The sequence below is a fragment of the Geotrypetes seraphini genome, chromosome 1, assembly GCF_902459505.1.
Source record: "Geotrypetes seraphini chromosome 1, aGeoSer1.1, whole genome shotgun sequence".
Taxonomy (NCBI): Eukaryota; Metazoa; Chordata; class Amphibia; order Gymnophiona; family Dermophiidae; genus Geotrypetes; species Geotrypetes seraphini.
In genome coordinates this window covers 463,972,751-463,993,544 of record NC_047084.1, presented here as the reverse complement: position 1 = coordinate 463,993,544, position 20,794 = coordinate 463,972,751, and the positions used below count along the sequence as shown (strand labels likewise).

Sequence of the window (20,794 nt, the reverse complement as noted above, 5' to 3'; positions counted from 1 at the left end):
GTCCATCCGTTTGTTAATTCCTTCGAAGAAGCGCAATAAGTTTGTTAGGCACGATCTCCCCTTGCAGAAACCATGTTGGCTGGTTATCAGAAGTTTGTTTCTTTCAAAATGTTCATCGATGTTTTCTTTTATCAGTGCTTCCGCCATTTTCCCTGGAACCGAGGTCAGACTCACCGGTATGTAGTTTCCAGGGTCACCTCTTGATCCCTTTTTAAAGATGGGTGTAACGTTGGCTATCTTCCAGTCCTCCGGGATCATGCCTGTTTTCAGGGATAGATTGCAAATTTGCTGCAGTAGTTCCGCTATCTCCTCCTTTAATTCCTTCAGAACCCTTGGATGGATTTCATCTGGACCCGGGGATATGTCAGTTTTTAGTTTTTCTATCTGCCTGCGTACATCTTCAAGGCTCACTTCCATGGATGTTAATTTTTCTGCTTGATTTTCATTGAAGAATTGCTCAGGTTCCGGTATGTTGGATGTGTCTTCATTTGTAAATACAGACGAAAAGAACATGTTAAGTCTTTCTGCCACTTCTTTCTCCTCCTTCACCACTCCCTTCCTGTCACCGTCGTCCAGCGGTCCCACCTCCTCCCTAGCCGGTTGCTTCCCTTTAACATATCTTAAGAACGGTTTGAAATTTCGTGGTTCCCTGGCTAGCCTCTCTTCATACTTTCTTTTGGCTTTTCGAACCACTCGGTAACATTCTTTTTGATACTTCGTGTGCTCTTTCCAGTTCCCCTCAGTTTTGTCCTTTTTCCATTTCCTGAATGAATTTTTCTTATTGCCTATCGCTTCCTTCACTATTTTAGTTATCCACGCCAGGTCTTTTGTTCGACTCTTTTTGCACCCCTTTCTGAATCTGGGGATATACAGATTTTGTGCCTCGCTCACCGTGTTCTTGAGTAAAGACCAGGCATGTTCTACTGTTTGCCATTTTTGAAGTGTTCCTAAGTTTCTTCCTTACCATTTCCCTCATTGCTTCATAGTTTCCTTTCCTGAAGTTGAAAGTTGTCGCTATGGTTCTCTTTCCTTTCGATATTCCTACCTCAACCTTGAACTTGATCATGTTATGATCGCTGTTTCCCAACGGTCCCACTACCTCTACTTCCTTTGCAGGTCCCCTTAACCCATTTAGGATTAGATCCAGAGTGGCATTCCTCTCGTTGGTTCTCTAACAAGCTGCTCCATGAAACAATCTTGTATAGCCTCCAGGAATTCTGTCTCCCTAGCGCATTTTGAGCTTCCAAGACTCCAGTCTATCCCGGGGTAGTTGAAGTCTCCTATAATAACCGTGTTACAGCTTTTGCATTCTCGCTTTAGCTGAGTATTTATATTTACATTAGAGGCTCTGCTAGAAACCCATTTACAAAGTATGTATTCTTCCCAATTAATATTTCCAAATTAATAAAGTGTCTTTGCTTATTTGTAAATGGGTCTCTACCAGAGCCTTTAATTCAGTGGCATAATTAAATGAAATATCTATTTCTGAAGTTTATAGGAATGGGCGGGGATGGAGGGAATTCCTCATGGGGATGGATGGGGACGGAGGGATTCCTCATGGGGACGGATGGGATTTTGGCGGGGTCGGGTGGGATTTCTTTCCCTGCGCAACTCTCTATTCTAAAGTTCAGTTACTCAAGCTCAGAAAGCCAAGTTGCTTACATGTAATAGATTCTCTTATGAGGAAAGAGAAACACATCCCTTACAGGTAAACAACTGCTTTTTCTGAAAAAATCAGATCAGTTACCGGTACTCACTATTCATATGATACTTCCTAGTTTTCACATTTCATTTCAACTAAAGATTACCTTTCTTGAACAAGAGAAGAAATATTCACCAGTAGAAGAACTTTGTTTTATTGAGGACAGCCCCTTCTCCATCTCATCTATAACAAGTATCGTTTTTGTGTGTGGACAGTAGGATTGATGAGGTACTCAAGCCAGGGCTATTTATCTAGCTATGGAGGCATTTCTATAACTTGGCATCAAGACACATAAACCATAATAGGGAACATTTATTGCCAATTCTGTAATGGCTTCAGAATATGCCTAAGTTATTATAGAATACTAGCACACGGCTGCATTGGTCTGCCAAAATATAGGTATACCCATTTATGAGTCAATGGCTGGCATATGTTTGTGCACCTAAGTGCCCTGATCTGCCCACACTCTACCCCTTTGCAATTACAACCCCCTTAAACTAAGCGACTGGTGCCTACATTATAAAACGGTATTTAGCACATATGTAATTGCCAATTATTGGCATGTCTGATGCACAAGTGCTATTATTCTATAACAAACGGGCATACTCAGAGCCAATTTATAGAATGAGGGAATATAGCAAAGGTTACCTTGTTTTACAAGTTAAAGACAGCGTCCCACTGCACAAGCATGGGTGCCTTCCCACCAGCCTCACAATTCAACTCCTATGGGAGATGGAAGGGTAGGTGAGATTATTGGCCTACTGTCCTTGGAGAACTCCTGCTACAGGTAAGTACCTTTACTTTCTCCCTCTGAGGACAAGCAAGCCAAGATAATCTTACATATGAGAATCCCTGGCCAACCTCACTGAAAACAAAAATATTTGGTCAACAGGAACTCACAATGGTGAGTTAGAAGAACAATTAACCTGAAAACATATATACACTATGAGGAGGTACAGTCTTGATCAATAGAAAATGGCTTAGGTGGGTGGAGTTGGATTCTAGACCATGAGCAAACTTTGTAGAACTGTTTGACCAAATTGACTGTCATGTCAGGTATCTCGTTCTAGACAGTAGTGAAATGTGAATGTGTGGACAGAAGCCCATGTTGCAGCTTTGCGTATCTTTTCAATGGAGATTGACCTCAAGTGAGCTTCCAACGCAGCCATGGCTCTAACATGAGCTGTGACATGACCCTCGAGAGACAGCTCAGCCTAGGCATAAACAAAAGAGTTGCGATCTGAGAGCCAATTAGAAATGGTGCATTTACCAATGGTGGATCCCATCCTGTTAGGATCAAAGGAAACAAGAAGTTGAGTGGACTGTCTATAGGGCTTAGTCCACTCATTGTAGAAGGCCAATGCTTGTTTACAGTCCAATGTGTGCAGTACACTTTCACAAGGATAGGCAAGAGGTTTGGGAAAAAATGGCAGGACAATTGACTGATTCAGATGGCTCTCTGACACTATCTTAGGAAGGAACTTAGGGAACTACTCTGTTGTCATAGAATTTAGTATAAGGTGGATTCACCACTAGGGCTTGTAGCTCACTGACCCTATGAGCTGAAGAAACTGCCACCCAAAAAGCACAGTTACTTACCGTAACAGGTGTTATCCAGGGACAGCAGGCATATATTCTCACATGTGGGTGACGTCATCTACGGAGCCCCGATGCGGAATCATTTTCAAGCAAACTTGATTGAAGATTTAAGTTTGCTCTGCTGCTCCACGCATACGTGCCTTCCTGCTCCACTAGGGGGCGCATTGTGAGAATATATGCCTGCTGTCCCTGGATAACACCTGTTACGGTAAATAACTGTGCTTTATCCCAGGACAAGCAGGCATGATATTCTCACATGCGGGTGACCGCCAAGCTAACTGAAAAGGGATGGAGGGAAGTTGGCAATTTAAGCAAATAGATTTTGCAAAACCGATTGGCCGAACCGGCCATCGCTCCTGGACAGTGAGTCCAGACAGTAGTGGGAGGTGAAAGTATGAACCGAAGACCACATGGCAGCCTTGCAGATTTCCTCAATAGGTGTGGACCTGAGGAACGCTAAGGAGGCTGCCATCGCTCGGACCTTGTGTCCCGTTACTCGACCATGCAGTGTGAGACCAGCCTGAGCGTAGCAGAAGGAGATGCAATCGGCCAACCAGTTGGACAAGGTGCGCTTGGAAACTGGGTGACCTGACCGGTTTGGGTCGAAGGACAAAAACAATTGTGGGACTTTCCGGTGTGGCTGAGTGCGTTGGAGGTAGAAGGCCAACGCTCTCTTACAGTCAAGAGTGTGGAGCGCCACCTCTCTGGGATGAGAGTGGGGATTGGGAAAAAACACAGGCAAGACAATGGACTGATTGAGATGAAAATCAGACACTACTTTAGGCAAGAACTTTGGATAAGTGCGGAGTACCACCTTGTCGTGATGGAATACCGTGAAGGGTGGGTCCGCTACCAGAGCCTGTAACTCACTAACTCGCCGAGCGGAAGTGAGCGCAAGCAGGAAAATTACCTTCCAAGTGAGGAATTTTGGATGGCATTTGTCTAGGGGCTCAAATGGAGGTTTCATTAGTTGAGCCAAAACCACGTTAAGGTCCCAAACCACCGGAGGGGGTTTGAGAGGAGGGTGGACATTCAGAAGACCCTTCATGAAGCGAGAGACTAAGGGATGGAGCGAGAGGGCTTTCCCTTCCAGGGGCTGATGAAAGGCCGCAATCGCACTGAGGTGTACTCAAATGGAGTTAGTCTTTAGGCCGGAATGAGATAATTGAAGTAAATAGTCAAGGACCAGAGGGACGGGGACCGACACCGGGTCCTGGCTGTGGGAGAAGCACCAGGTTGAGAATCTGGTCCACTTTTGGGAGTAGCAGGTTCTCGTCGAGGTCTTTCTAGAGGCCTCCAATATCTCCTTGACTGATTGAGACACGGGGAGAGAAGTCAGGAGGAAAGAAACCAAGCATTCAGATGAAGAGATTAAAGATTGGGATGTAACAGCGAACCCTGACCCCGTGATAGTAGAGAGGGAAACCGAGGCAGAGGCAGTGGATCTCTGACACTGAGTTGAAGTAGAAGGGAAAACCAAGGCTGGCGTGGCCAGCGAGGAGCAATCAGGATCAGGGTGGCTTGTACTGTTTTCAGGTGGACAAGCGTCCGCAGGATCAGAGGAAACGCGTACAGGAACCTTCCCTCCCAGTCGAGGAGGAAGGCGTCGGCCTCGAGCCGGTCCGGGGAGTACATCCGGGAGCAGAAGAGAGGCAGTTTGTGATTGTGGGAGGATGCGAACAGATCTATTTGAGGTGTCCCCACTGTTCGAACACCTGTCGTAGGGTTTGAGAGTGCAGTGACCACTCGTGTGGCTGGAGGAGGCGGCTGACTCTGTCCGCCAGACAGTTTTGTTCTCCTTGTATGTACACCGCTCGAAGGAAGGTGTTGTTGGAGATTGCCCATTTCCAGAGGCGCAGGGCTTCCCGACAGAGGGGCCAAGACCCTGTTCCCCCTTGTTTGTTTACGTAGTACATTGCTACCTGGTTGTCGGTTCGGATGAGAACCACCCGGTCGTGGAGCAGATGTTGAAAGGCTACAGCTGCGAGATAGATGGCCCGAAGCTCTAGCACGTTGATGTGGCAGCAACGGTCCTCTGCTGACCACATCCCTTGAGTGCGTAGGCCATCCAGATGGGCTTCCCAAGCGTACTCCGATGAGTCCGTGGTGAGTACCTTGTTGTGTGGGGGGGCGAGGAAGAGCAAACCTTTGGAAAGATTTGAAGAGTCGGCCCACCAGCGGAGCGATCGTTGCAAGGAAGGAGTCACTGTCATGGGGCGATCGATTGAGTCCCGATCTTGACGCCATTGAGAGGCTAGGGTCCATTGAGGGATTCTCCGGTGGAGACGGGCGAATGGTGTGACGTGGACGGTGGAGGCCATGTGGCCTAGTAGAGTCATCATCTGTCGAGCTGATACCGAGGGTAGCAGTGAGATCCTTCGACTCAGATTTACTAACGCCTCTAGACGCGGAGGGGGGAGGAAGGAACGGAGGGGAACCGTGTCCAGCGTGGCCCCGATGAACTGCAGGGACTGCGAGGGGCTCAGTTGGGATTTTGGGAAGTTTACCTCGAACCCCAGACTCTGTAGGTAGATAATAGTCTGTTGGGTCTCTGAGATAGCAATGTTACTTACCGTAACAGTTGTTATCCAGGGACAGCAGGCAGCTATTCTCACTAGTGGGTGATGTCATCCGACAGAGCCCCGATACGGACATCTTGCAAGCATGTCTTGCTTGAAGAAACTCAGAAGTTTCGAGATGCCCGCACCGCGCATGCGCCAGTGCCTTCCCGCCCGATGCTCCGGGCGTGTCTCCTCAGTTCAGGTAGCTAGCAGAGAAGCCAACCCAGGGGAGGTGGGTGGGAAGTGAGAATAGCTGCCTGCTGTCCCTGGATAACAACTGTTACGGTAAGTAACATTGCTTTATCCCAGGACAAGCAGGCAGGTATTCTCACTAGTGGGTGACCTCCAAGCTAACCTCAATGGGATGGAGGGAGAGTTGGCAACTTAGGAGAACAAATTTTGTAACACAGTTTGGCCAAACTGCCCATCCCGTCTGGAGAAAGTATCCAGACAATAATGAGAGGTGAGCGTATGAACCGAGGACCAAGTGGCAGCCCTACAAATCTCCCCAATTGGTGTCGATCTGAGGAAGGCTACAGAGGCCGCCATTGCTCTGACCTTATGGGCTGTTACCTTACAGGGAAGGGGTAATCCAGCCTGGGCATAGCAGAAAGAGATACAAGCCGCCATCCAGTTGGAGATGGAGCGCTTCGATACAGGTCGTCCCAACTTGTTTGGATCAAAGGAGACGAAAAGTTGAGGAGCAGTTCTGTGTGGTTTGGTGCGATCCAAGTAGAAAGCCAAAGCACGTTTACAGTCCAGAGTGTGAAGAGCTGATTCTCCAGGATGAGAATGAGGCTTTGGAAAGAACACTGGAAGCACAATGGATTGGTTGAGGTGAAATTCAGAGACCACTTTAGGCAGGAATTTCGGGTGAGTGCGGAGGACCACCTTGTCATGATGGAATACTGTGAAAGGTGGGTCCGCCACCAAGGCCTGAAGCTCACTGACCCTGCGAGCAGATGTGAGGGCCACCAGAAACACCACTTTCCAAGTGAGAAACTTTAGTGGAGCCTTGCTCAGAGGCTCAAAAGGAGGTTTCATAAGCTGAGAAAGGACAACATTTAGATCCCAAACCACTGGAGGCGGTTTGATAGGAGGATTGACATGAAAAAGTCCTTTCATAAATCTGGAAACCACAGGATGAGAAGAGAGAGGTTTCCCTTGTAGAGGCTGATGGAAAGCCGCAATAGCACTCAGGTGGACTCGTATAGATGTCGACTTGAGACCAGACTGAGACAGATGTAAAAGATAGTCCAAAACAGAGGATAGGGAGGCTCGCTGAGGCTCCTTAGAATTGGAAATACACCATGAAGAAAATCTAGTCCATTTTTGGGAGTAGCATTGACGAGTAGCAGGCTTCCTGGAAGCCTCCAAGACATCCCTCACCGCCTGGGAAAACTGGTGCGGAGTTACGTTGAGAGGAACCAAGCTGTCAGGTGGAGAGACTGCAGGTTGGGATGAAGCAGAGACCCCTGATGCTGAGTAAGCAGTGAAGGAAACACTGGAAGTAGGCACGGTTCCTTGCTGCTGAGTTGAAATAGAAGGGAGAACCAAGGTTGCCTGGGCCACCGAGGAGCTATCAGAATCATGGTGGCATGGTCGGACTTCAGCTTGACCAGAGTCTTTTGAATGAGAGGGAATGGCGGAAACGCATACAGAAAGCGATTCCCCCAATCCAGCAGAAAAGCATCTGCCTCGAGGCGATGAGGAGCTTAGATCCTGGAGCAAAACTGAGGCAGCTTGAAATTGTGGGGAGCCGCAAAGAGGTCTATCTGAGGCGTTCCCCACTGAGCAAAGATCTGATGAAGGGGCTTGGAGTGGAGTGTCCATTCGTGAGGCTGGAGAAGACGACTCAGTTTGTCCGCCAAGACATTGTCCTTCCCCTGAATGTAGACAGCTTTGAGGAAGGTGTTGTGGCGAACCGCCCAATCCCAGACTCTGAGAGCTTCCTGGCAGAGGGAGGCCGAGCCCGTGCCCCCTTGCTTGTTGACATAATACATGGCGACCTGATTGTCGGTGCGAATGAGGACCACCATGTCGTGAAGCAGATGTTGAAAAGCTTGAAGAGCATTGAAGATGGTTCTGAGCTCCAGAAGATTGATTTGATGGAGTCGGTCCGCACAGGTCCAGAATCCCTGAGTGCGAAGCCCATCCAGATGAGCCTCCCAGGCATAGGTCGAGGAATCGGTAGTGAGAACCTTCTGATGAGGGGGAGTGTGAAACAGCAAACCTCTGGATAGATTCGAAGAGGTCATCCACCAAAGTAGAGACTGCCGAAGAGCAGGAGTGACTATGATGTGTCGAGTCAACGGGTCTGACACTTGAGTCCATTGAGAAGCTAGGGTCCACTGAGGAATTCTGAGATGAAGCCTGGCAAAGGGCGTCACATGAACTGTAGAGGCCATGTGGCCCAGGAGGTCTATGACTATAAACTTCCTTGCGCAAAATGCTCTAACTTCAACATCCCTTCCCTATCACAAGTTAAATTGATATTACAAAATTTAAACTTAAAAAGTTCCCCCTCTGAGATCATTCCTCCTGTCATTTTAAAGAAATTCTTCTCCTGTTTTGGACCATATATACTGTCCTTTGTAAAAAAAAGCCTCAGCACCGGTATTGTACCCAAATCATGGAAAACGGCAACAATAATTCCCATAATAAAAGACCATAAAATAAGTATAGAAGACCCTCTGAATTACCGTCCTATCGCAAATATTCCGTTTCTAGCAAAAGTCACAGAAAAAGTAATTTTTAATCAAATATCAGAATTTGTAGAATCCACAAATGTTCTACACCCCAACCAAACTGGTTTTAGGAAAAATCACAGTACAGAATACTCATTAATAGGTCTCACTACTAACATTATACATAACCTAGACCAACACAAATCCGTCATCTTGTTTTCTCTAGATCTTTCCGCTGCATTTGACACCATCGACCATTTTCTATTACTAGACAGACTTCAATCAATCGGTATCAATGACACAGCTCTACAATGGTTCAATTCTTTCTTATCAGAACGGTCTTCCAGTGTCCAATTCAATGACACTAAATCTACTCCATACTCATCTAGCTTCGGAATTCCCCAGGGTTCAATTCTTTCCCCCTTACTCTTTAATATCTTTCTCTCACCTTTACTTAGTCTCAGCCAATCTATAGGCTTCTCCGCATATGCCTATGCGGACGACATACAATTATTGCATCCATGTAACCTAGAAAACCCTATTGAAATAGCTCAAATCAATCAAAAATTAGACAAAATTAAAGAATGGCTCACTTATAACAAACTCGCGCTTAACATACCTAAAACAAAGATCCTCCTTTTTCCGTCAAAACAGGGAATACAATTATCTTCTCCTTTCAAGATAGATGACTTAATAATTGAAACAGTGACATCTCTCAAAATTTTAGGTGTAATCATAGATGACAAGTTTACATATCAAGAACAAGTCAACAATATTGTTAAATGCTGTCTTTATCGTCTCCGTTTAATCCGTTCTATGTCAAAATATTTAGAACCACAATCTTTAAATATTCTAATGCACTCCCTTGTTATAACAAAACTAGATTACTGTAACTCTCTATTACAAAACATTACTCAAAAAGAAAAAAAACGATTACAAATTATACAGAACATAGCAATCAAAATAATTCACAATGGTAAAAAATATGATCACGTAACACCTCTGCTGATCAAATCACATTGGCTGCCCATAAATAATCGAATAATTTATAAAATAGCTCTACTTATTTTCAAAACACTAAATACTAATGAACCACAATTCATAGACCGTCTATTAATACCCCATTCTTCAAATCGCTCTTTACGTTCCGATTCTCAAGAATTATTAATGGTTCCCTCTTTAAAAATAGTAGGGACAAAACGCCACGATATTTTCTCTGTAGTGGCTCCTCTTACTTGGAATTCTCTTCCTTTATATATCAGGAAAAATAAAAACTTAAACCAATTCAAAACCAATTTAAAAACATTTCTTTTTAAATTATCTTTTGATCTCTAAACTCATCTCATTACCAATTTCAAACAGAGCACCTTCAATCCCGTCCCACTGTTTTTTCCCTCCCCATTCAGACCTCTCTTTCTCCCTTCCTAGGGAAAATATTTTTGTAACTTTAATTCCTTATGTTTATTCCATATGTGTCATGGTCTGTCAATATTGTTTTGTGTGTCAAATTCTTATTAGTTAAAGAAATATTATTTTATTGTTATTTTACCCCTTTTGTGTTCAATATTATATAATTTAACGAAGATTGTTATACTTTGTTAATCGCTTAGTTTGTAATAGGCGATACATCAAATAAAATTAAACTTGAAACTTGACTTGAGGACCATCATGTGTCTCGCTGAGATGGACTGGCGAGAAGATACAGACTGGCAGAGACGAAGAAGAGCATCCATGCGCTGAGGGAGGAAGGAATGCTCGAAGCTGGATGGTGTCCAGTACCGCCCCGATGAAGGGAAGGGATGGGTAGGCTGCAGATGAGATTTGGGAAAATTGATCTCGAAGCCTAGGCTCTGCAGGAAGCAGATCGTGGTCAAGGTCGCCGAAATGACCCTTGGAGCTGACGGGGCCTTGATGAGCCAGTCGTCGAGGTGGAAATACCTGAAGACCCCTGTTCCGGAGTGCAGCAGCCACCACCACCAGACACTTCGTGAAGACTCTGGGAGACGAGGACAGGCCGAATGGAAGCACTCGATACTGCAGATGTAGATGTCCCACACGAAATCTGAGGAACTTGCAGGAGGCCGGATGAATGGGAATGTGAGTGTAGGCCTCCTTGAGATCCAGAGAGCATAACCAGTCGTTCTGCTCGAGGAGAGGGTAGAGAGAAGCAAGTGTCAGCATGCGAAACCTCTCCTTGACTAGGAATTTGTTGAGGGCCCTGAGGTCCAAAATGGGTCGCAGGTCGCCCGTCTTCTTCGGAACAAGGAAGTACGGGGAGTAAAACCCCTGGTTCAGTTGGTCCGTCGGGACCGGCTCCACGGCACGAAGCCGGAGCAAAGCCTGAGCTTCCTGGAGAAGAAGGGCGGTCTGAGTCAAGTTGGAAGGATACTCCTCCTCTTGGAGGGTGGTCCAGAGGGACCCGATGGAAATGAAGAGAGTATCCTTCCTTGATGATAGTAAGGACCCAGAGGTCGGTTGTTACGGCCTCCCAGCGATGATAAAAATGATGGAGGCGCCCTCCGATGGGAAAAACAGGGGGAGGCAGAATGAGGTTGGTTATGCCCTCGACGAGACAGTCAAAAAGGCTGAGTGGTCTTAGGGACAGCAGGCGATTGAGACTTAGGCTGACCCTTTTGGGGAGGCTGACGCTTTGCCGGTTGCCTCGCAGGAGGAGTTTGCCTCGGCTGATAACGCCTCTGATAAATCAACGGCGGACGAGAAGGTCGAGACTGCTGAGGCTTAGGCTTCGGCCGAAGGATAGATTGGAAGGTCTTTTTGTGGTCAGACAACTTCTTCGTGACAGTCTCGATGGATTCGTCAAAAAGATCCGCCCCAGCACACGAGACGTTTGCCAGGCGGTCCTGAAGATTCGGGTCCATATCAATGGTCCACAACCAGGCCAACTGGCGCATCGCCACCGAGCAGGCCGCCGCTCGGGCGGAGAGCTCGAACGCATCATAGGCAGACTGCATTAACTGAAGCCGAAGTTGGGACAGCGAAGGAACCACTTCCTCAAACTCAAACCTAGCCTGGGATTCGATGTATGGTGTGAACTTCCGAAGCACAGGTAGAAAAAATTCCAAGTAGGCTGCAAAGTGGAAATTGTAATTCAGGACTCGAGACGCCATCATCGAATTAAATAGATGCGTCGACCAAACTTATCCATGGTTCTGCCCTCGCGGCCCGGAGGCACTGAAGCATAGACCTGGCCAGGATGAGACCGCTTGAGCGAGGATTCGACCAGGAGGGACTGGTGAGAAAGCTGAGGACCCTCGAAGCCTTTATGATGCACCGTGCGGTACCACGCATCCAATTTGCCAGGGACCACAGGGATAGAGTAAGGAGACTCGAAGCATCGCATGAAGGTCTGGTCGAGGAGCTTGTGCAGGGGAAGCTGCAAGGACTCTGCCGGAGGACGAGGCAAGTGCATGGTATCGAGGTACTCTTTGGAATATCGAGACCCAGCATCAAGAGTAATGTCCATGTCATCCGCCATCTGCCTGAGGAACGATGAAAAGGACAGTTGGTCTGTCGTCGCCGGTCTGCGAGACGGACTAGAAGAAGAAGAGGCTTCAGGCTCCAGAGAGGCCTGCGAGCAACAGGACGAGTAGAAAACCTCGGGGTCCTCGAACTCCGGGCCCGGAGGAGGAGACCCAGTCGAAGCAGCATACCCCAACCGAGGCAATTTCTTCTGAGGCGAGACAGTCGAGTGTCGAGAGGAATGCTTCGAAGAATGTCTGGATCGATGCCCCTCCCGATGCCTGGAAGGGGATCGAGCCCGTCTGTGAGAAACTGGCTCAGACGCCTCCAAGGAGCAGATTGGACTCGAGGCCGTCGATCGCAGAGGCGGCAGAGTCGGAGGCTCCCCCGACGACGCCCAGGTTTGATAGGGGGTTCGGAAGAACTCGTCCTGCTTCCTGCTATGCCCAGGACTGGGTGGCCCCGAAGGTGGACGCCACACTGAGTCATGGGGCGGAGTAATCGGTTCCAAGGGAGGCAGGTCACTAAACGAGGCTTTCCTCGAGGGGATGGGCTCCAAGGGAGGCATATCACTAAGGGAGGCCCTCCTCGAGGAAATCGGTTCCAAAGGAGGCACAGCGCTAACGGAGGACCTCCTCGAGGACCCGGACACCGCTCGCCGCTCCTCCTCGCCGAGTAACGAGGTAGTGCGACGAGGAGGAGGAGGAGGGGGCGGTCCGCCCCTCGAAGCCGAAGCTGGAAGGTCACCCTGGATGGTGGCAATCAGCCGAGGCCCCATGGTCTGCATGAGCTCCACGAACTGAGCCTCCAGGATGGACCGCAACGAAGCCGATATGGAGGGATCCGCACCAAAAGGGGGCCCTTCCGCACGGTCTCCGCGCTCCTTGGGTGCTACGTGCTTCTGCTTGCCAGTCTTCGGCACCTTGAGTACTACCGGAGGAACTGTCGGGGTCGATACCTGCTCCGAGGAGACGGATGAAGGCACTGGCGCCAAAGTTGGGGCCGAAACCGGTGTGAACGACGCCGGTTTCAGGAGGCCCGAAGCAGCCGGGGAGGCAGAGGGCTTCGCAGAAGGAGTCGAAGCACCTGTCGATGTCGATGTCGAAGCTGCAGGATCCGATGAAGCTTCCATCTTGAACATGGACTCCCACAGCAGACAGCGACGCTTAAACGCTCTCACCGTCAGAGTGGAGCAAGGCCGGCACGATTTCGGGAAGTGATCCGGTCCCAGACACTGTAAGCAGCGTCGATGAGGGTCCGTGAGCGAAATCGCGCGCTGGCACTTGCTACACTTTTTAAAACCGGTGATCGGCCGGGACATAGGCCGGAAAAGCTCCGCCGTAAGGTCGAAGGCGCGGGGCCCCAGCCACGCGGCCGACCCGGTATCGGAAGGAAAAAATTTTTTTTTTTTTTTTTTGAAAAAGAAATCAAACAAAGAAATAAATGCACAGGAGAGCCAAAAGAACTCAACCCGCGGCAAAAAAGAAGGCAAAAAAAGAGATTCAATGGGTGCAAATTGAAGATAGACTTCTCAGCTCCGCGGAAGAAAAAGAACTGAGGAGACACGCCCGGAGCATCGGGCGGGAAGGCACTGGCACATGCGCAGTGCAGGCATCTCAAAACTTCTGAGTTTCTTCAAGCAAGACATGCTTGCAAGATGTCCGTATCGGGGCTCTGTCGGATGACATCACCCACTAGTGAGAATACCTGCCTGCTTGTCCTGGGATAAAACCCCTTCCCTGGACGGTGCTTTGATCAGCCAGTCGTCCAGGTAGGGGAACACCTGAAGACCCTGGGAGCGTAAGGCAGCTGCGACCACCACGAGGCACTTGGTGAAGACCCGGGGTGACGATGCTAGGCCGAAGGGGAGGACTCGGTATTGTAGGTGCAGGTCCCCTACTTGGAAACGCAAGAACTTGCGGTGAGCAGGGTGCACTGGAACATGTGTGTACGCCTCCTTCAGATTGAGGGAGCAGAGCCAATCGCCTTTTTCGATCAGGGGGTAGAGGATCGGTAGGGAAAGCATCCGAAATTTTTCCCGTACCAGAAATTTGTTGAGTCGTCTCAAGTCTAGTATTGGGCGTAGGTCTCCCGTTTTCTTCGGTACCAGGAAGTAACGGGAGTAGAAGCCCTTCCCCCGTTGATCGGGGGAACCTCCTCTACTGCTCGCAGGCGAAGCAGATCTCGAGCTTCTGAGAGGAGTAGGGGTAGCAGCGTTCGGTTGGGAGGGCACTTCCCTGGGGGGCTGTCTGGAGGAATGGCTCGAAAGTTGAGAGAGTATCCTGATGAGATCACGCCAAGGACCCATGCGTCCGACGTGAGTTGTTCCCAGTGAGGGTAAAAAGCTCTGAGGCGGCCCCCGATGGGCAGGGAGCCTGGGACTCTGTCAAAAGGACGGGGATGGTAGTTGTAGGCGGTTGGGATTTGGGTGGGGCCCGATGGTGGGCTTGCGGACGCCTGGGCGGAGGCCGGGAGAAGGCAGGAGTGGATTTTTGCGGGTAGCGGCGCGGAGGGGCCCTGAACGGCCTGGTCGCGGGCGGTTTTGGCTTTTGCCGGACGAGGGAGGCAAATGAGCGTTCGTGTTCAGAGAGGCGTTTTGTAGCCGCCTCGATAGTGTCGTTAAACAGCTCTTTTCCCACGCAGGGGAGGTTAGCCAACCGGTCCTGCAAGTTGGGGTCCATGTCGACCAGGCGCAGCCAAGCTAGTCGGCGCATGGCGACAGCAAAGGCTGCCTCTCTGGAGGAGAGTTCGAAGCCATCGTAGGCCGCGTGGAATAGATGGAGGCGTAGGTTGGAGAGGGACTCTACAAGCAGGCTAAACGCTCCTTGGCGAGAGGCTGGTAAGTCAGTCTCAAAGGCTCTCAGTAGTCCGATGAGGTGTTTGAGGTAGGATGTGAAGGTGAAAGTGTAGCTTTGCACCCTAGAGGCCATCATCGCATTTTGATATAGTCTCCTGCCGAACTTGTCCAGGGTTCGGCCTTCCCGACCTGGGGGGACCGTGGCTGAGACCCGGGAGGGGTGAGCCTTTTTCAGGGACGATTCTACCAACAGCAACTGGTGGGAGAACTGCGGTTGTTCAAACCCCGGGTAGGGTACCGTACGGTACTTGGCCTCCATTTTGGAGGGGACGGCTGTGACCATATAGGGGGTCTCCAGGTTCCTGAAGAAAGCCTGTTGGAGTACCGGATTAGGCGGTAAGCGAAGGGACTCTCTGGGCAGTGATGGCATGTCCAGCTCCGCTAGGTACTCTTTTGAGTATCTGGAGTTGGACTGGAGGTCTAAGTCCAAAGCGTGGCCCATGTCCTGGATAAAGCGAGTGAAGGATGGGTGGGATGTTCCCGAGGCCACGTGTGGGGTCGGTGAACGAGACATCCGTCGGGTGGAGAAGAACAGGGAGGCTTCCCTCGAGTATCCAGGTTCCTGCTCCGATCCACGTTCCGAGACCGGGGAAGCACTGTGAAAGTGTTCCGGGGTCGGGGATCTCCGAAGTCTCGAGGAGCCCCTCGTAGACGATGCCGGGGTTCGGGGTACCGATCGATGTCGAATCGGTGACCTCGACCCGGACTCCCTCGGTAAAAGCCTGGCACCTCGGATCGGAGCCCCGGTCCAAGGGGGAGTTTGGAGGATGCGCGGGTTGGAGAGTGATAACTCCGCCACCCTGAGCGGTCCCGTACAAGGTGTAGGGGAACGGCCTCGTAGAGTGGGGGAACCCCGGGCCTTCTTGGAGGTACGGCGGTTCGAGGTTTCTGTCGGTTTAGCACGACGTTTTGCCCTGTGGCGGTCTGTGGAGGGAGAGCGCCTCGGGTGCCTCGGCGAGGAGTCCGAAGAGGATGAGATGCAGCGAAGCTTGCGCACTTTTCCCCGAGGTGGCTCGACGCGAGGCTCAGGCTGGTCTGGCACATGCGTGGTCGAGGTCGAGGCTGGTTGTAGATGGGCCATTGCAGCGGACAGCTCCGACGAGATCATTGCTCGGAGTAGGTCCTGGAAGACGGACACGGACAGCATCGAAGGCATGTCCACTGCCTCGGTGCACTCCACCGGGGGCGACCTCGTATCAGAGTATTTCCGTGTGGTGGAGGCACGGCCCGAAGGCTTGGAGGGCTTCGCCGGGGCTGTAAGCATGGGACTTCCGCCATGCGTCGCCGGTGTCCCCGAGGTTGGTTTCTTCGCTGGTACAGAACCTGAAGAGGGAAGAGGGGACTTACCCGGAGCCGAGGCTTTATGTTGTCCCGAGGACTTCGGAGTCGAGTCTCGAGGCGATGCCGAGGTATTCGGGGCCGAGGTCAAGGCCGGGGCCGAGGCCGGGGCCGACCTCGAGGCCGAGGTAGAGGGTTGGTCTGGGGCGAAAAGATCTGCCATGCTGGCTTTCCTTCGACGGAGGGCCCGGTTCTGGAAAGTAGCGCACTGGGGGCAGGAGTCGGTTAGATGAGCGGCCCCCAGGCAGAGGATGCACCGGCGATGCGGGTCTGTGATGGAAAGAAGCCGCTTGTACCAGGTGCACTTTTTAAAGCCGGTCAAAGGCCGGGACATAGAATCGAAAGTGGCCGCGGCTCGAGTAGCCACGCGGCCACGGGGACCCGGAAGCTTCCGGGTCGGTCAAAAACGAAGCAGGAATCAAATTGAAAAAGAAAAATTTCGCACACAGCGACTTAATCGAGGAAAAACAAGAAAATCGAGGTGCTAGAAGGCAGTTGGGGCAGAGCCTGAAAAAACACGACTTCTAGGCTCAGCGGAAAATTTTGAACTGGAGACCACGAGGGGATGCGCCCCCCCTAGTGGAGCAGGAAGGCACGCATGCGTGGAGCAGCAGAGCAAACTTAAATCTTCAATCAAGTTTGCTTGAAAATGCTTCCGCATCGGGGCTCCATAGATGACGTCACCCACATGTGAGAATATCATGCCTGCTTGTCCTGGGATAAAATTACTTTCCAGATCAAATAATTCAGTGACAGGAATCCAGTGGCTCAAAAGAAGCTCTCATCAGACTCCCATGAATGATTCAAATTGGTGTCAGTTAAAACTTCCACATGGGATGGGTGATACTGTGCCTGTCTTGGGTGTGAGGAGTGATGTCCTCTGCCAGAGCAGTGCTGAGAAACATATTCTCTCTAAGAACTCTGGTGGTGAAGCTTCCTTCACTGACATCAAGGTAGTACCCACATGGGCTGACATTGACACTGACACCACAAGTGGTGCTGACATCAGAAACTGCACTGCAGGCTAGGCTGAATAAGAACATCAGAGTTGCCATACTGGACAGACTGAAGGTTCATCAAGTCAAGTATCAGTATGCAAAGCCAGGAGGCCTGCCAAATGCTGCTACAGCATGGTCTGGATTCATTTGTCGAAGTCCACCATTAATGAAAGCTGAGGCATCAGTGTAGGAGCAGTCTTCAAAATTGTTAGAGACACTGTGATTATCTGATCTCAGTTAGCAGGAGACCTGTACATTGATACCTGTTGCATGAAGGGGGAACAGTCCTTCTGGCTTCAACACTCAGGTACTGATTCCATCATTGCCACATAACTCCCAGCACTGTAAGTTGAGGGAAAGCAATGCTTGTGCTTCTTAGCCTTCACGCAACACACAGCATCAATGTCCCTCAGTGCTGACAAGGAGGATGTCTAATACCCATGGCTCCTCGATGTTGGGTCCAATGCTGATTGATCCTGGTAGACCTGTTCAGGCACTAGCATTGAGGCAGGTGGGGACCTACTAGATGCATGGCTGAGAAAGCACAGTTACTTACCGTAACAGGTGTTATCCAGGGACAGCAGGCAGATATTCTCACGTATGGGTGACGTCCCCGATGGAGCCCCGGTACGGACCACTTTAAAAGTGCATTGCCACTTTAAGACTTTAGAAAGTTCACAATAGCTCGAACCACACATGTGCGAGTGCTTTCCTGTCCGACGCAGGGCACGAGATCCCTCAGTTAAGATAAGCCAGCTAAGAAGCCAAACCAGGGAAGTGGGTGGGTTGTGAGAATATCTGCCTGTTGTCCCTGGATAACACCTGTTACGAAAGTAACTGTGCTTTATTCCAGGACAAGCAGGCAGCATAATCTCACGTAAGGGTGACCGCCAAGCTAACAGAAATGGGATGATGGGAGAGTTGGCCTTTAGGAAAATAAATTTTGTAATACAGATTGGCTGAAGTGCACATCCTGTCTGAAGAATGACTCCAAACAATAGTGAGAAGGTATGATAAGGTATGAACTGAGGACCAGGCGGCAGCTTTACAGATTTCCTCAATGGAAATAGATCTCAGGAAAGCCACAGAAGCTGCCATAGCTGGAATTTTGTGGGCTGCGACATGACTCTCCAGTGCCAGTCCAGTCTGAGCATAACAGAACTAGATGCAGACAGCCAGCCAGCCAGTTGGAAATTGTTCTCTTAGAAACAGGAGCCCCAACTTGTTTGGATCAAACGAGATGAATAGTTGGGGAGAAGTTCGGTGAGGCTTTGTCCTGTTAATGTAATAGGCCAAAGCTTGTTTACAGGCCAAAGTATGTAGAGCGGTTTCTCTTGCATGAGAATGAGGCTTAGGAAAAAACACTGGCAGAACAATCGATTGATTTTAGGATGGATTCATGACAGGAGATGGCCACTCTATGTATGTTATCCATTGGCTCAATGTGCTATACTACTGTTCCATATGAGCTGACTTTTGTCTATTACTAATAAACCTATATAATATACAGCAATTGGATGGTTGCGAAGTCAGTTTATGAAAAGGTTAGCAGCGACCTTCTCACTAAGAGCATTACTTGAACCTAAATTTAGGCACCAGCTTATAGACTTGCTTTTAAAATGTTTTATCATTCAACATGCATCACATATATACCTAAAGCAAAATGGAACTGTGGAGGTAATGATCTTGATAACCTGTTTATTATTAAAAATCTTCACAAGTAAAAGCGATGTATGTACTTGTCACATCCAAATACCCTCAGACCATATATTGTGTATTATTTGGATGTGACAAGTACATGCATCGCTTTTACTTGTGAAGATTTTTAATAATAAACTGGTTATCAAGATCATTACCTCCACAGTTCCATTTTGCTTTTGGTTATCTCCTTCTGACTGTGGAAACATTTAGAGAATTCTCCTTGTTTTGCCTCACACGTATACCTTGCATGTTGTAATCAAAGGTGAGCTCTTCTCCAGGCCAGATAGTCTGTGTGGCAAAAAATGCGATACGCGGCAGCCTCTCATCAAGGTTATCAATGAAGACATTGTACACCTGCAGGTTGGGGTTACACTGTAAAAGAGAGGAGGGAGAGTCATTTCTTTTCCCTTTTAGTAGAAAATACATTGCAACGAAAGCGCAAAAAGCACTTACACTGTGATTAACAAAATGGGAGATGTTGCCATAATAGGCCGCATCCACAGTATAAACATCCTCTACATAGTCCAGATCAAAAAGGTACGTGGCCCCCTGCCGATCATAGATTTGTCCTCGACGCTCTGCCTCCTCTGATGTGATAATCTGTTGAGGAAAGAGAGCAGCATTTAGGTGCCAGAATGTAGAGTAAAGGCAGCCTCCTACTCTGAGTTGGAGAGATTAAGTTCTTACCCCAGTAATCCTCTTTCTAAAAGACAGACACTTTATTCCTGATCCTGTGGGTAGTCACAAGATCCTGTGGGTAGTCACAAGAATTCTTGTAAAGAGCCTCATTAGCATTCTTTTGCTTTGCCTCTCATCCCTCTAGCCCAGTGGTCTCAAACTCAAACCCTTTGCAGGGCCACATTTTGGATTTGTAGGTACTTGGAGGACCTCAGAAAAAAATAGCTAATGTCTTATTAAAGAAATAACAATTTTGCATGAGGTAAAACTCTTTATGGTTTATAAATCTTTCCTTTTGGCTAAGTCTTAATAATAATATTGTCATTTATAGCTAAAGAGACATATGATCAAGAAACTGTTTTATTTTACTTTTGTGATTATGCTAAACATATCGAGGGCCTCAAAATAGTACCTGGCGGGCTGCATGTGGCCCCCGGGCCGCAAGTTTGAGACCACTGCTCTAGCCTATCCTCCAATTCCTCAGTTCATACCAAAGCAGATGGTTAGTCCTAGAGAGGAAACAGAATAAGGAGGGGTACGGGGACTCTCCCTGAGAAACATATCTGTTCTGCTCATATCATAACATTTAAAGATAAAACAAAAAACTTAAACCATTTGCCATACATAACAAGGTGAAAACAAACAAGTCACCAACTTGCACCAAGAGTATGGGAGATTCTACAGATAATCCATAGATTCTTGAACATAGTAGTCACATCCTCTATCCTTGTTAAAGATGGATAAAGGAAAGGAAAAAGATGTCTGGATTCTCTGGTATATTTGAGGCAGTAAGCAGGCAAATGAACATTTGAAAGGGTGGGCTTCAGGAATAACCTGTCTGTGTATTAGTGCTGCCCAATTTAGGGAAAAAATTTTCAATTCAATTTGGCCTATTGAATTGATTTTTCGATTCGGTTCACTTTTCCCACCCTATAGGGTGCTTTATTCAAATGTCCTAGCGGGTTTATTTTGTAGCCTCTTCATCCAACCCGGCCCTATGCCGGTGCTGTAGAGTAAACAAAATAACAAAAAAGAATTTTCCTCTATTAGATCCTAGCTTAAGCTTGCTATCTAACACCAGCACTGGCAGGATACACATTTCAAATCTAACATATTGTAATCACAACATAGAAAATAACATTATTTTTTTCTACCTTTTGTTGTCTGGTCATTTTATTATTCAAATCATGTTG

General features: G+C 48.6%; 1 protein-coding gene across 6 annotated transcripts in view; it reads right to left on the bottom strand.

The window, feature by feature from the left end:
* The window catches only part of SUV39H1 (suppressor of variegation 3-9 homolog 1), a 56,508-nt gene that overhangs the window by 4,099 nt on the left and 31,615 nt on the right, over positions 1-20,794 (bottom strand). For all 6 annotated transcript variants that reach the window (XM_033923516.1, XM_033923562.1, XM_033923551.1 and 3 more), the window contains 2 exons: positions 19,377-19,523; positions 19,166-19,295 (listed from right to left, as the gene is read on the bottom strand). In XM_033923516.1, coding sequence (XP_033779407.1) covers positions 19,166-19,295; positions 19,377-19,523 — 277 coding nt within the window. The remainder of the gene's footprint in view (positions 1-19,165; positions 19,296-19,376; positions 19,524-20,794) is intronic.